The sequence below is a fragment of the Lolium rigidum genome, chromosome 7 (assembly GCF_022539505.1).
Source record: "Lolium rigidum isolate FL_2022 chromosome 7, APGP_CSIRO_Lrig_0.1, whole genome shotgun sequence".
In the NCBI taxonomy this organism is placed as follows: domain Eukaryota; kingdom Viridiplantae; phylum Streptophyta; class Magnoliopsida; order Poales; family Poaceae; genus Lolium; species Lolium rigidum.
In genome coordinates this window covers 91,181,095-91,197,528 of record NC_061514.1, presented here as the reverse complement: position 1 = coordinate 91,197,528, position 16,434 = coordinate 91,181,095, and the positions used below count along the sequence as shown (strand labels likewise).

At 43.8% G+C, this 16,434-nt stretch overlaps 1 protein-coding gene and 1 long non-coding RNA gene across 2 annotated transcripts; both read right to left on the bottom strand.

Annotated features, from left to right (window-relative positions):
- Window positions 1-686: 686 nt before the first annotated feature.
- On the bottom strand, window positions 687-5,098 carry LOC124678340. Its single transcript, XR_006994432.1, has 3 exons — window positions 4,749-5,098; window positions 2,510-3,723; window positions 687-1,048 (listed from the first exon to the last, which is right to left on the bottom strand). It is a non-coding gene; the product is annotated as an uncharacterized LOC124678340 (long non-coding RNA).
- Window positions 5,099-5,820: 722 nt separating this feature from the next.
- Window positions 5,821-7,537, bottom strand: LOC124677849 (cyclin-P1-1-like). The gene is made up of 2 exons (XM_047213798.1): window positions 7,107-7,537; window positions 5,821-6,220 (listed from the first exon to the last, which is right to left on the bottom strand). The coding sequence occupies exons 1-2, from the start codon at window positions 7,466-7,468 to the stop codon at window positions 5,821-5,823; spliced, it is 762 nt and encodes a 253-aa protein (XP_047069754.1). The 5' UTR covers window positions 7,469-7,537.
- Window positions 7,538-16,434: the final 8,897 nt, after the last annotated feature.

Below are 16,434 nucleotides of genomic sequence, written 5' to 3'. Positions count from 1 at the left end.
GTATACTTTATCTTGAGCCAAGCATATACAAATGCTTCTAGAATCAAATTGCTAAGATGCTCATATAAATTTGCGAACAAGATTTGAATAGAGACTTCAATAAAATAAAGAGGTACACAAATTTGACTTGCCTGAAAGACTGATAAACAACATAACTTTTTGGATGGTGAATATAATACACCTAAGGACACATCCTATTTGTCAACCTCCCAAATGGTCCGGATCCAGTTTTCAGTCAATGCCCAATTTTCAACAACTACTTATCAACAATATGAATTTGAACATAAATTTAAGTGCGAGTTAAATCAAAAATAGTTCAAATTGTTAAATATTCACATAGTTCAAATTTATAACAAATATTTAAATAGCAATGTTGAGTGCATTTTAATTCCATCACATTAAAATATTAGTATTTAAATAGAACCAGCTTATACAAAGCAGCGAGCTAGCTATATTGATTGCTAATTAGGAAATCTCAGTAAACCTGCCAAGTACGTACCCCTACAGCAAGCTATACAACATCACTCTAGATGCGGAAAGAAATAATTTGTCTAACACCTGAATTCTAATATCAAACAACCAGAGATGCATTGTTGAGCACTGCGTTTCAAATATTTCAGTGAAAATCACGTAGAAGCATGCCATGGTTATTTCACCGGAAGGGAAAAAAGATCAAGAAAAAGTACAAGCACTCTTCTTTTTCTCCACCACATATCTTTTCCATATCCTCAGGCATCGCATAAGCAATCTGTTCAATTTACACCAGCTTCATCTAGATAGAGGATGCCCACAGGCAAGGCTCGATGTGTCTATTCCTCTTCTTTTCTTTTTCTGTCGCACGCTGCAAACAGAAGTCTCCGCCAAAATCTCCACGCTGCATCCCGCTACAGCACCTCGGCAACAATGACCACTCTGGAGAGATCCCGCCGACACATCAGACAATATGGGCGACTGGTTTTCCATCCTCAACCTCTACTCCAACAGGCTAACCGGGAGACTCCCACGAGTGGCTGGCCAACTTCACCTTTCACTACCTGCTGGAGGAGAACTATGAACAACACAACATTCATTAGCAGAACAAATTCAATAGTTGAATTAGAGGTAGCTGCTACAGCGGATGCCATAATTGAATTAGAGGTAGCTACTTCAGCGGTCGTGCACAGTTCTTCCACAGTTGAAAAAATAGACCCAAAAATTCAGGTCCAGCGGCCGGCTCTGCGGCGAGATCTACTTGAACAGTGCCTTCACGGTTCCGGGCCTGCGGCGATAGGGGCGGCATCGAGACCTATTGCAAGTTCCACGTGTATGGCTGTCGATGCGTCACCCCACTCATGCCAGAGCCGAGCTCGGCGATGGTGGCAATGGCAAGCGGGTGACATGTGGCCACAGGTAATTCATGTGCTCTCGCGCACCGTGAAACTCGAGTAGCAAGCGCAGGCAAATGGTGTTTTTTGCCCTGCCCTCAAGTGTGATGTGGCGGTCTCTTCTCCTCTCGCCGCTTTGATTGGCACCAACTCAGGAGGACTATTTAACTACCTGCACCGGATTTGGAGGATCAGATTACTGTCGTCCGCCGGCACCGGCCTGGAATCATGCCGCCGCCTTGTTCTCCGCCACTTTCTGTCACTTTGACGTCGGCGAACTCGAGCCGGATGTGGTCTCAGGGGACTGACTACGGGAGCCAGCCATAGTCACGTCTGTACTGCTCTAATCGATCTTTTTCTTGGTGAGACTCGACGAGCTGATTAGGGACGGGACGGCGGAGGAGCGATCCCGGAAAGCGAGCGGCGGTATAGTTGAAGGTTGAGGGGAGGAGGTACTCCATGGCGTCATCCTCAAGGCAAAGGCAGCGGCAGAAGTGAGAGTGGCAGTGGTAGCAATGGTGGTGGAGGAGTATACGACAGTAGGAGAAGCTGGCCCTCTCCGGTGAAATGGTTCGCTGCCAAGTGGTGAGTTCCCGAAGAAGGGGAGCTGGAGATGGGGAATCGAGCTGATCTGCTACCAGCTGGTATGCTTCTCTTTCCTGAGTTCCTAAATGCGAAATTTCCTTTGCATGTTATAGCTGATTGTATCAATCAGCTCTGAATTCTTCTTGTTGAGTTGAAAAATGTAATTGTGATGTTCTTAATTTGATGTTACTGAGTTTTGTTTTGTGTGCTCATATGAATAAGCTAGAATTTGAAAAGGCAAAGCAAAAAAAAAATACAGATAGACCATGGCATGTTATTAAGTGAGCTTGTTACAACGATAAGAAGTTCTACATAGATAGATAAGATAAGTGATAGGCTTCTACATAGACCAACGGAAAGCAGAGAAAAGAAACTATTGAATATGCCACTACAGAGAATTAGCATGTAACAGAAATCATACATATCGTAGCAGTAACGCGATCTAAACTATAGTTGTACTCCAGATATAATAATCTCAAACCTTATTGCTATGAAAAACACCAGCACATGATAACAGAATGCAGTAGAGAATGAGCATGATATCCGATACTGCAACATACCTTTTGCTTCTAATTGTCTAAATTCTGAAGCCATATTTCAAATTAGCCAGTAGTGGCATGTTGCCAAACAGCGATGTTGCTAGTCTGTTGAGGATTAAACAAAACTCACATGTATATATCGTGTTTGCGAAGATCTGAAAATTAAAACAGCAATATTATAAATTGGAGGTGCAAATTAAAAAATACAATGTCGTAAGGACCAGATCCACGTATCCAAAATAACTATTGCAAGCATCTTTAAGCCCTTTCTTGACACGCCTCAAGAGAGATGCTACTGTCAAGCGTTAAGGTTAAGCTTGTGTGATTTAACTTCTTGTTTTGATAATCCCTTTATTTGAATTAAATGAAGTTGCTACAGAAATTTGCCCTTCAAATCCGTAGTTCAAATAACCAAATAATTGTGGAGTGTAAAAGTAATATGGCAAAGCAGAGTTATCTGGATTCACTGGCAACCATAAATTATGTTTGCTATATGCGATAAACAATTGTAGTGCAGGACGGGAACCGTCTCTTGGAGCTCAGCAAAGTATCTGATGTTGGTTGGATAATACATTGAAAACCTGAAAAGCAAGAGCATGCCTCGTCTTATATATCAAAAAAAAAATTGCTACATATGAGAAATTAGAGCCAGAGAGCTAAAAAAAATTAATGCAAATGAACTGACCTAGCATGTTTGACATTCAATCTCGTATTTTCAATAGAAATAATAGGTAAAATGTAAGTAAGACCCAAGAATACATTACTGCACGAATCTGAAAGTTTATTAATTCTATCACCCAAAACGAAAATAAAAAGTGAGAGTTCTTACCGAAATTTGAGAATGCAATTCTAACCATCTTCTAAGAGCGTATTTAGAGAAATTCGAAGAGTAACATCACCACCACAAGAGTAGTGCGTAATTATGATGTTGCAGGTCAGATAAAAAAATCATGGACTTCATTGGAATGAGCTAAGTAGGTAATATCACTGGGGAACCCTACCTTCGAGCATCAATATCCGTAGAAGAATTAACAGCAGAAGACACCCCAACATGATCAACAGATGACACGAAAAATGGATCAACAACAGCTGGTGTGGAATCACCGTAACACGAATTCACCAAGCCATCGATGCGCCGCCAAAGCGAAGGCAAATATCATGGAGCAGAAGGAGCGACACTGCGATGACCATTTGCACGCCGATCACTCATGGCAACAGCAGCATAGTCCAGCAACCTACATCAAAAGGAATAAACCCTTATTATAACAACCAAAAGCAACAGCTAAATAACCCAAACACACCAACTCTAAACAAAGGAGAGACATGGGCGAGAGATTTGCTATTCTTAAAGCTTTTTGTGCCTTTTGGTCTGGAACACTGGGGATCATGATATGGTGACATGGTACAGTATATTTTTAGAAGCAAATTGTGAAGCTAGGTAGCCCACAGCAGATCATACTTCTAACTACAAATTAATGTGGTTTTGGCACATATGGGAAAATGGACCGATTGAACTCCAATATACCAAATTCAACCTGGACAAAGAATTTTTTTGAAGCAGAGACTCGGTGCAAACAGTGCAGCGGCCCTTGATAGCAGCATCATAGATGAGAGATGTCATACAAAAATATTACATTTGTTTAACAACCAAAATCAGAAGAAATGGTTGTAAAAGGATCGTAAAACTGTGGCCCAAGCCTCCAACTATTGAAATACGTAGAGACCACTGAAGCAATTGATAACCTGAATATCGAACAATGTATTAGCACCTATTGGGCTTGCAATTGTTCTGCTATCAAAGCAAAGGGGAGCAGGCGAATGTAGAAAGAGATATCTGAAAATAAACAAGAAATACATGTGTTTACTACCGATCAGGCTCCATATAATCTGGAAAACAACATATTTTTGTTCTCACCTAAAAGGTCCATACTTTGTAAAAATAAATCTATATAAAGGCTGTGTGGTATAGCCTCAAATCATGGAAACGTCTTTAAAATATAAATTTATGAAGACAGCCACCAATCTGAAAGCTACGGACATATTTGGTTTGAGAAAGATCCATCTGATCAACTCCAGATCTGATAGCTAAGGGAACCACAAGGTTTCAGTTAAGAAACGTAAATTTGTTTATTGCCTGCATTTCTTCAGCAAGCAACTTCAACTGGATCTGCGGGGATTAACAAATGCAATCACAGAGAAACATCTTTGTTGAGTATGATCATCGAAAATTGCTCAAAACAGATCAATCCATCTGCATTACCTTAGAAGCTGGTTCCGGATGAATCGAGTCTTTGTCAAAATCAGGAAAAAAGGAAGATCAAGCGAGAAGATCGGATCCGGGCGACCATGCCCAAATCTCGGACACCTATGCCCGGATTCAGGCCCCCATGCCTCGAGCCACGCATCTGTGGTGCTGATCTTGATGGCAGTCTAGGGAGGGCATCCGGGCTCCATGCCCCTAGACGTGTGCTGGAAGAGACAGTCGAGGGGGATGCGATTGAGGCCGGATCCGCGTGGTGGAGGCGGCGATCGAGGAGGAGGACGTGACGGCCGGTGTGATGGGCGCCGTATGCGGAGGAGAGATGTGAGCAGGAGGAGAGAGAGGAGGGTGGCCGGGTGCGGGAGGGAGTGCCGACCGCAGGTTTCATTGGGCCTGGCCCATGTGGACGACGAAAGGAACGACGAAACATATTGTGATGGCAGAATAAGGAACCAGTTTAGTCTTTTTAAGTAGTAGAGATATCTTCCATCTCTATATATAGGAGGTGCAAGTAGGGCAGGATGCGGGATGGATGTATCTTTCTGTTAATGTTTGCTCTAATTTCAATCTAATTCTAACTCAACTTTGCTCTACAACCCTATCTATCTAGCTGCATTTGCTTTCCAAATTTCAAGAAAAATAAAATAAAACACACTCTCTCGCAGGCCGTATGATACAGACGAGATAAGGGGATACACGGTTCTTGGGCTCTTGGCTCGTATCGCACATGCCGTCACATGCATATTTCAGCCGTGGTAAATTCTAGTTATATCCAGTTCTTTTGCCAACTTTGGTCAACTTCTTCAGTAAGCCACCTGGATTATTACTTTGAGAGGGCTTGAGGCTTCTAAATTAGTCCTAGGATAACTAGTTGAGGAGCTCCAACTAATAAGCCGAGCGGCTTATTATGGAAGAAGCTCCGGAAGGGGCAGCTTGTTTTCTAAACCGTGCCTAAAACAGAGCTGTACAATCGCATGCTATAAAAAATTTGCACATCAGTTAAACCTGGCTTGATTAACCATCCTTATATACACGTCAAATCCGGGTAGTAGTTAAATTTGCACATTGATCGTCAGTCAGAAGTCTGGCCCGAGAAGGAGTACCGTGCCGGTGCCTGCGACGACGAGTGCCGCCGCACGCCGGCGCCACCGTTCCCTGCCGCTGGCCCCTGGTTCCAGTCGTACTGCACGGCGCCGTTCGTGTCGTACTCACCGTCGTCGTCTCCGTCCGCCGATCGCTCCTCAATCTTGATCGACACGACGGCCTCGACTAATTCGTCGACGACGCCGGCGGCGTCCCTGCCGCTGTGCCGCGTGTCGTCCTTGTCGTGGAGGTGCGCGTGGTAGAGGTCGTAGAGTCGGCGGCTGAGCATGACCTCAAAGCCGAGCACGTCGAGGAGCTCCAGCTCCAGCTTGTTCATCTCCGCGTTGCTCACGCCGCCCACGCGCGCGAAGAAGGCGTTGTCGTGGTGGCTGCAAGACAGTGTCTTCATTAACTGAACTTCAGTTAACTTATTTCACCACGATCTGGCACAGGTAAAAAATCGCTGAACAAGTAAAAAAAATACTGCATTATCGATTCCATTAATCATCCTGACTTGCATGATCATGCATGTTCCATCCATGATCTGTCTGATCAAGACATTATGCAGGTAGTATTACTCTCATACATGATGTACACGGGCCACTTAATCTGCAAATGTACGTACGTACCTGTCATGTACATTGAATTATTGTTTGACGACATAAATACGGATTGATCATGAACCTAGTGCACGTACCTACCGGTCGTTATACAAGAGTGCGTGGCCCAAGTACAACAACCAATTGACTGATGTGACGAGGTGTAACTGAACACAATGAAAACCAGTGCACGCCTTTCCTTTTCTTCACTTGAAAGCATAATTGGCCTGCATCCAAGTGCTACCTCCGTGGCATAATTCTTGTTTGATCTTAGTTGAAATTTGAACTAAAGCCATGACAAAGATTCTGATCGAAAACGGATCGAGGGAGTATATTCCTATCCCGTTCATGTTGTTGTCAATGGATTTTTTGTGGTCGCATTTTTCCAGAGCTAAATGTGGACGTGGTTGGTCTTACCCTATCTTTCCGTCGATAGCATTGCATTATCTCAGCAGTAGCAGTCAGTGACAGTGAGCATCATGATCAGTTAATGGTGGTTATGCTTTGGCTCTTCTTGGTGGCGTAGAACCGCGGGAGTGTGACAGTAATCTTAAATCTTTGTTTTCATTTCGCATTGCGTATGATCGAACGGAGCAAAATATGCAGCTCAGTACGCGGTGAACGGGTGCACTTTTTTCAGTTCGTCGCGGAGGCAATGAATCAAGATGGTACTTACAAGTCGTCGAGGACCTTGGAGGCGACGAGGAGGCAAGCGAGGAGCAGGCGGTGCACGTTCCTGGACGCGACGGCGGCGGCGGGGCGCCGGTGCGCCGCCCTGTCGACGTACGCGTACGCCACCACGTAGCACTCGGGCTCCAGCCCCGCGTACCGGTGCACCCGCTCCAGGTACTGCGCCAGGCCGATCCGCGGCGCGCCAGCGCCCTCGAACGCCGCCATCCCGCTCCCAGTCCCCTCGCCGCCGTCGAGCGCGTCGTTTCTTGCCACGAGCCGCTGCACGGCGCGCGCCACCATGCCCAGCTCCGGCGGCGGCGGGGACGGCGGGGAGAGCACGCCGCCCGTCGCCCCGGCGTCGCCCATGGCGGCCCGTGCGCGCGTGGGCTGCAGGCTTGCTGTTTTCGTCGGCGGCGTGCGCCTGCCTGCCGGATAATCAATGCGCACTTGGCCGGTCGACGTTTGCTTGGCGGTGGTTTAGCCGCGATGCGGCGGGGGTGGGGCCGCGGCTGCTGACTGGTGGAGCTTTCTCTTCACGTTGTCCGCCTTGCGAAGGTGCACGGATATTAGTGGATATGATGGTCGCAAATCCTTTTTCCCGTTTAGATTTCGACGGAAGAAGCTTTTCTTCCGATTTTTCCTTATTTGGCATGTCTTGCGAGTTCTCTTGCATGCTATTGGTTGGGTGGGTCAAGCCTATAGATGCAAGCGGTCCATCATCATTAGCTACTAATTTCTATCCTCTTTTAGTTTAAAAAATAAAGGATTTGCGAGAACTAGGTTCGTGCTTAGTTAAGTTTTGCACCATTTGATTTGCTTTGTGATTCATGCTAATCATAAGCTGCAACTTGAGTTGTAACTGAAATTTGTTGATATCATGTGACTGAACGAAACTAGTTCTCAGTCGACTGAGAAATAGTCACTCCCAAAAAATAAACTAACTTTTTTTCATGATATTACTCCCTCCGTTTCAATCTATAATGCCTATAGATTTTCTGCACGGTAATTAGCGCAAGTCATTTTTTTTAACACAAAATCTCCTAACGAGTCCATCCACGATCTCAGAAATAGGAGAGAAATAAGGAAAGTCAAAACAGAATCTCGGAAACCTCTCTGTCGTTAAAGAAAATCCCCTGATTTTCTCCCGATCCCTCCATCCCGCGTATCCCCGCCATACTTTTTTCTTATATTATAAAACAAATGCAGAAAATCTATAGGCATTATAGATTGAAACGGAGGGAGTATTATTTTTATAAAGTTAGTTCAATTTTAAAACTAAAGAGGGTAGATGGTACCTAATGATGGACCACTTGCACCTTTAGTCATGGAACCAACCATAGTGGCACACACCAAGCTCAAAAATATTATCGACAAAATCCTGAAATTAGTCTAGGACCCTCAAAACAAAAATGAAGTAAGTTGCCAGGGCCCATGTTAATTAAGTGCCAACTTTGTGACGGCGTCGTCTACTTGGATCTGGTTCGAATACCCTCCCGCATTTCCCTCTAGCTCCTGTCTCGACCCCCGCGTGGGCGAGCAGGGGCAAACCCTAGCCCGCCGCCTTTCCCCTCCCCCGTTCCGTCACCACCGGCGCGGGAAGCCGGACGTTGCATGTGCGGTGCCGGCAGCGGCAATCGAACCTTCCCCGTATTAGTGGAGCAGTGGCGCGTTGCACGGCGGCCCGCGGTGGTGTGGTTCAGCCAGGCGACGGTCCGACGTGGCCCGGGTGGTCTTCGTGGCGGTGGCGCGGCCTCTTGGCGGTGGGGCGTCGTGGTAGCCTGAGCGCGGCCAGCGGTGCCTAAGTTCGGTCCTTATAATGCTTGTTTTCCTTTTTGCAATTCCCCCCTATCCATGAGTGTGGCTTTTTGTAGCTCGGGCTACATGTAGCCTTTTTTTCAAAAAGTTGAAAATGGCATCTTATAGTTTCAAAAAATTAGGAACAAAAATTCTATAGGTAGATAATAATGTACTCTACGACTGTGAAAAAATCGATACAAAAGACTAAGTATTTTGGGCTGTGCAAGATTCATAAATCAATGGATCTGAAAACATGAATAGTACAGATTTTGAAACCTCCAACATTTGTCGGAATTTGTCATTTTTATGTAGCTTCAAATATAACGTATTTCATCCTGAAAATTTGCACAGTGGTAGAGTACATCATTGGCTACATCCAATTTTTTCAGATTTATTTAAACTTTAAATATTGAATTCGAATTTTGTAAAAAAACAGGAGATATGTAGCTCGGGCTACACTTTGAGTCCCCCCTATCCATAGCTTATTCATCGCCCGAGATGAACCTCAATGGCCAACCAGACCGGACCATCGTTTTGTTGTAGGAAAGAAAATCATACGATTCGCAAAAAATAAATTGAAAAAATCTGACAAGTGATCTGATATGAAAAACGAAATCTGGTCGTACATGCTCCGCTGAGACCTTCACGAACACGTCTTGGCTTGCGTCGCCGGTGCCTGGGTCTCCTTGGTTCGTTAAAATAGCGAGCGAGCCGCCGCCTCAAATCTAGACACCCTCGTTTCTTCCCTCCGAAAACAAAGAAAACTCCGCTCCCAGCTCCCTAACCCTAAATCCCAGCGCGCGTGTTGTCACGAATTTGGTTCGTCAAGCCCTTTACTTCCGTAAGCAGACCCGGCGACCCCCATGGCAGAAGAAGCTGTTTTCCCATGTGTTCTCAGGATCCTTCCGAACCTTGTCTTGAACAAGACGAATCCAATCGTTCTTGGTGTGCAAATCATTGACGGAATAGCCAAGGTAACTTCACTTTTGGCTAGTATATCGGTTTGTCAATCACACACTGTATTTTCTTCTCATTCAACCTTAATGTCGTAGCATGTTGTTTATTAATCTGTTAAGCAGTCAAGACCTAATAAATACTCCCTTCGTTAGGGGCATTATAAGTCTGGCTCTAAATTATCAATTTGATCAACGTAATATAAATTACATAAACGTAAAAAATTAAATTAATAGAAAGTATAATATCTAAACTTTCTAATAATATATTATAATATATAAATTGTATTACGTTGGTCAAATTTCCACCTAGAAATATGCCTGATCTTATAATCCCTAAGGGATGAAGTACCTAGTAGTAGAAAACTTGTCCGATATAAAGGGCTTGTATGACAAAAATACGCACTTGAACTCGGGATCAAGAGTACATGATAACGGGCTAGCCCCAAAATCCGTATTTCCATGCCACCGAAAAGTTTAATTTTTTTCCCTATGTAGAGGATGCAATATATGTGCATGTGTCACATTGTAATCCTAAATTTGAAAGTATGTAGCTTAGAAAAAATTACAAGTTCTGAATGAACAGTCTAAAGTAAACTCGCCCCACCCGATTTGTCTGTAACTTAAGGATCAATACATTATGTAACTTATTTCCAGATAGTAATATCGGGTTCAGAAGTACCCATGTTCAGAAAATTCCATTTACTTGTATGTTCATGTCTTCCTTTTCCCATGTGTAACATGATACCGATATTCGATATGAAGATATGAAATCACGGTTTTGCTATGTTGTAATCATCGACTGGGAATCCCTTATGTCTCATACGCCCAAAAATATGTACAACTATTCCTCATCTTGCATTGCCATGTAGGTGGGAACCCCTCTAGCCATACCTAGCAAGGATTTCATAGATATCGGGAAGATTGCATCTATTGAAATCAATGACACGCAAGTCGACATGGCCACAAAAGGGCAAATGGTGACGATAAAGGTTGGCATTATCCTCAGTCCTAACGTTTATTTGATTTACTTCGTTCTGTCTAATGTTACATCTACTGGGCTGTGAACAGATCACTGGGAGCAGCCCTGATGAGCAGAAAAAGAGTTACGGAGTGCACTTCGAGATGGAGGACGAGCTTGTGAGCCACATTACAGAGCGTTCGATCCTTCTTCTTAAAGAAACCTACAGGGCAAGTCCAATGTTTCTTCTTCATCTACACATATTGTGCCGCAGTCGCCTTTTTTGTATGCATATATGCGAGTTGCTAATTATTTTTTAAAACATGCATTGCCACCAACAGGACGATTTATCTCTTGATGACTGGAAACTTGTTGCAAAGTTGAAGCATGTACTTGGGATACATTTTTTTTGAAACGGTACTTGGGATACATTGAGGCCCTAACTCAAGCCTGGTTGCGGGGAGGACTTAAGACTAGATGATGCGGACCGCCTCTTGACTGTACCGAGTGGAGTCTATTATAGTGATATCAATTCCATTGCAACAAATTTTATTTGTAGAATATAATTTGTGTATAATCTTTTGGCTGGGACATAACATACACAAGTGTTTTAATCATGGTGCATTGATAAGTTTTTGTGGTAATGTTTGTTCGACATAAATATTTTGTTGAAGAGAACAACACAACTGTTAAATATCAACTTGTCACGGGTGGGCACTTCAGTCAACATGTCACAAAATGTGGCAGGCTGGTCATGAAGTTGCCAATTTGTGCGTCCCGTGGTCATTCTACTTTAAAACAAATAGTATTTTTTATATAACTGGCTTATAGTAGTAGTAGTGTCACATTTTCACATCTAGACTTGACCTTTTATCTTAAATTTTTGTGAACACATATTTCAAACTGTATGAATAAATTTGGTCTCAACATATGGAGAAAATTCTTAGTATATTATTACATTAAAGTTTTTTATAAATAAAATAAGTAAGTCTCCAACGCCGGCTGCTCCCCCTCAAATTCGATAGCTAGGGTTCTTCAGTTCTTCCCCAAATCTCGCGGCCCGGTGAGATCACATCACCTGATGGCCGGTGAGGAGGGCTTGTTTGATCGGCGCATCACCAGAAGCATGTCGGCGAGCAAGAGGGCAGCAAAGGCAGCAGTGTCTGGCAGCGAGGAGTCTTTGCTGACGCGGAGCCAACATATGATCAAAAAACCGCATCCGTAGTTACCCCCAAGACCTTCGCTTGTGGCACGCGGTGACGAGGGATCACCTCGCCAATGCCTACGTATTGTAGACTTGGGTTTCGGGAGAGAGCGGCGATGGAGATTCCGGGGACGAGATTAGGCACACGACGTACCCAGCTTCGGGTCCCCTCGGTGGAGGATCCCTACGTGCTGCTAGCAATCCACTATATGAACACAAGTATCTTTACAGGGTTCCGCCATCGGCGTAGCTATGTTGTCTATCTCTATGTCTATATCTTGGCCTCCTTATTTCGGGTGCCCTGGCTAGCTTTATATATGCAACCAGCTGATGACCCACAAGTATAGGGGATCGCAACAGTCTTCGAGGGAAGTATTACCCAATTTATTGATTCGACACAAGGGGAGACAAAGAATACTTGTAAGCCTTAACAGCGGAGTTGTCAATTCAGCTGCACTCGGAAACGGACTTGCTCGCAAGAGTTTATCGATAGTAGCGAGTTTTATAGCAAGTAGGAATAGTGAAATAACAGTAACGGTGAAATAAAGACAGCAGTAGTGATTATAGTAAACAGCAGGATTAAAATACTGTAGGCACAGGGACGGATTTAACGGGCGTTGCATGGATGAGAGAAACTCATGTAACAGTCAAAGCAGGGGCATTTGCAGATAATAATAAAACGGTATCCAAGTACTAATCAATCATTAGGCATGTGTTCCATATTTAGTCGTACGTGCTCGCAATGAGAAACTTGCACAACATCTTTTGTCCTACCAGCCGGTGGCAGCCGGGCCTCTAGGGAAACTACTGGAAATTAAGGTACTCCTTTTAATAGAGCACCGGAGCAAAGCATTAACACTCCGTGAACACATGTGATCCTCACATCACTACCATCCCCTCCGGTTGTCCCGATTTCTGTCACTTCGGGGCCATTGGTTCCGGACAGCGACATGTGTATACAACTTGCGGGTAAGATCATAAACAACGAATATCTTCATGAATCAATAACATGTTCAGATCTGAGATCATGGCACTCGGGCCCTAGTGACAAGCATTAAGCATAACAAGTTGCAACAATATCATAAAAGTGACATCTACGGATACTAGGCACTATGCCCTAACAATCTTATGACTATTACATGACCAATCTCATCCAATCCCTACCATCCCCTTCAGCCTACAGCGGGGGAATTACTCACACATGGATGGGGGAAACATGGCTGGTCGATGGAGAGGCGTTGGCGGTGATGGCGGTGAAGATCTCCTCCAATTCCCCGTCCGGCGGAGTGCCGAACGGAGACTTCGGCTCCCGCGACGGAGTTTCGCGATGTGGCGGCTCTCCGGAGGGTTTACGGCGACTTCGACTTCTCTCCGTGCGTTTTTAGGTCGAACCCGATAAGTAGTCCGAAGGGGGCGTCGGAGGCCAGCCGAGGGGCCACACCATAGGGCCGCGCGGGCCCCCCTAGGCCGCGCCGCCTTATGGTGTGGGGCCCTCGGGCCTCCACCTCTCTTGCCCTTCCGGCTCCGTCGGTATTCCGGTAAAATAGGGCCTTCGCATAAATTCCGAGGATTTTCCCGAAAGTTGGATTTACGCACAAAAACGAGACACCGAGAGCGGTTCTGCTGAAAACAGCGTTAGTCCGTGTTAGTTGTATCCAAAATACACAAATTAGAGGCAAAACAATAGCAAAAGTGTTCGGGAAAGTAGATACGTTTTGGACGTATCAACTCCCCCAAGCTTAGCTTATTGCTTGTCCTCAAGCAATTCGATTAACAAGCGAGCGATAAAAGAACTTTCACGAACACATTTGCTCATATGATGTATATATTCTCATGCTATGGCTAATACTTAAGCAGTTCATAATGAGACACATGCAAATAAGATCATCCAACAGCTATGTCAATCATGGAGAGGTACCAACAATTAATAATAAGCACCATGAATCATGTATATAAGCAGGATTGCAATGTTCATAAGAGAATATGATAAAGTGGTATCTCGCTTGCCCGTATTTGATCGGCAAAACATAAATGCCGAGGCACCTCTGGAGTTCATAGAAAGACTAGAAGTAGTGATTGTCAAAGATAAAAGCATCAAAGTTATACCACAATCAATCATATTTTGAGACAAGCATATTATACTAAGAATTACGAGTTGTGCTCTCAAGATAGTGCTCAAAGAAAGAATGGAGACACAACATAAAAGTAAAAGATTGACCCTTCGCGAGAGGGAAGCAGGGATTAACATGCGCTAGAGCTTTTTATTTGTAAAGCAGGAGTAAAATTATTTTGAGAGGTGTTTGTTGTTGTCAACGAATGGTAATGGGTACACTAACTACCTCATCAACCGGACTCACAAGAGCGGCTCCCATTTTATTTATTTTTGGGTGGCACTCCTTCCAACCTTTCTTTCACCAACCATGGCTAACCGAATCCTCGGGTGCCTGCCAACAATCACATACCATGAAGGAGTGCCTTTTTATTTAAGTTTAATTATGATGATGACACTCCCCCCAACCTTTGCTTACACAAGCCATGGCTAACCGAATCCTTCGGGTGCCGTCCAACAATCACAAACCATGGAGGAGTGTCTATTTAAGTTAATTAATTCGGGACCTAGGAATCCCATTGCCGACTCTTTTTGCAAAATTACTGGATAAGCGGATGTGCCACTAGTCCATATGAGAGTCCGTCAAAAGTAAATGACAAGGTTGAAAGCTAAACACCACATACTTCCTCATGAGCTATGAAACATTAACACAAATTGAGAAGCATTTTGAAAGTTTTAAAGGTAGCGCATGAGAATTTACTTGGAATGGTTTGAAATGCCATGCATAGGTATTTATGGTGGACACTTTGGAACAACTTGGTTTTCAAGTGTTTGGAGGCACGAGCGGCGTTCCCGCTCAGTACAAGTGAAGGCTAGCAAAAGACTAGGGAGCGACAAATCAAGAGAGCGATGCTTCGTCATAATCATGCTTGCGGCAAAATAAATTAACGGAAGCATAAAAGTGATACAAGAACTCTGAAGCAATATAAATCATCGAGGCTTAATTGATTTTTTGTTCAGTCATATGCATGCGTGAGCATGTGCCAAGTCGATATAAATGAATTATTCAGAGGAGGATACCACAATGCCATACTTACTTATGAATAAAACAATGCAAGCAAACATCCATGACATGCTACTCATATTAATAAATTGGAACTAAACATGAGAGATCATGAACTACTAGATTTTCTCAAATAACATATATCTCACATGAACCAACTAAGCATGCTCATATGGATGAGTATATGTACAAAAATGAAAGCAAATAGAGTTCATACCAGCCTCTCACCACAATCAGATTGTCGTAGATCGTCATTATTGCCTTTTCACTTGTGTAGATTGGATAATATGAAATGAAAACCACGCTCCAGCCACCGAAGACCATTGAACTCATGATGAACTTTACAAACCAAAGAAGAACAGCAAATATTTTTGGTGTTTTCGAATTAGAAACAAGAACGAAAGAAAACAAGCAAACAAAGCAAAATCTTTTTGGGTTTTCTCATAGCAAACCAACGATAGCAAATAAAGTAAACTAAGAGCAAGGAACCAAACAACCAAATGGTGAAGAGAAACAAAAGAAATATTTTTGGTCTTTTTGTGTTTTAGGAAAGAAACAAAGCGAAAACAAAAGAATTCAAACTAACAGAAACACAGAGAAGCAGGATGACAGAAATCTGCCAAATCCTGATAGCAGTACAGAAATCGAAATTAACAAAAATCTTCCATTGCTCAGAACAAAAAGTGTTCAACTAATGAAAGTTAGATAACAACCTGGGGCACATGCTCAAAAATTGGCAACTCAAAACAACGTTCTGGCTGTGCGTACGAATTTTTTTGGTAACAGCACAGAATCTGTTTTTGGACAGCACTTCCCCAAATATCATCTCCCCCTCATTAGAAAACCACTCTAGAGACTAAACAAGTATGTACAAGTATCCAGCAACCATAATATGCAAAGAATGAGTGATGCCGGTATACCTCCCCCAAGCTTAGGCTTTTGGCCTAAGTGGAGTTCATTCCCACGGTCCCCATGAAGTGGTGTCTCCGTAGTATGACGAAGAACGACCCGGTTCCAGGTATGTGCTGGAGGAAAAGTCGGGGTACGTGACGGTGTAGTCGTAGGAGGGCTCGGCGTTCTCGGGGTCATGTTGCTGGTGGAATTCTTGTATCTTCATATGTTCCTCCACTGCCTCCTTAGTGAGCGACCATGATTGCCTGTCAATATTGAACAAACCTGGCTGGGAAAGAGGGATTTCCTTCTCATTCCCATCAGCAAACAACATTCTATAGACCATATTATCTATAGTGGAGTCAGTAGTAACAAAATGATGGCTCTTCATAGCAGCAATATCTAGTCTCCTA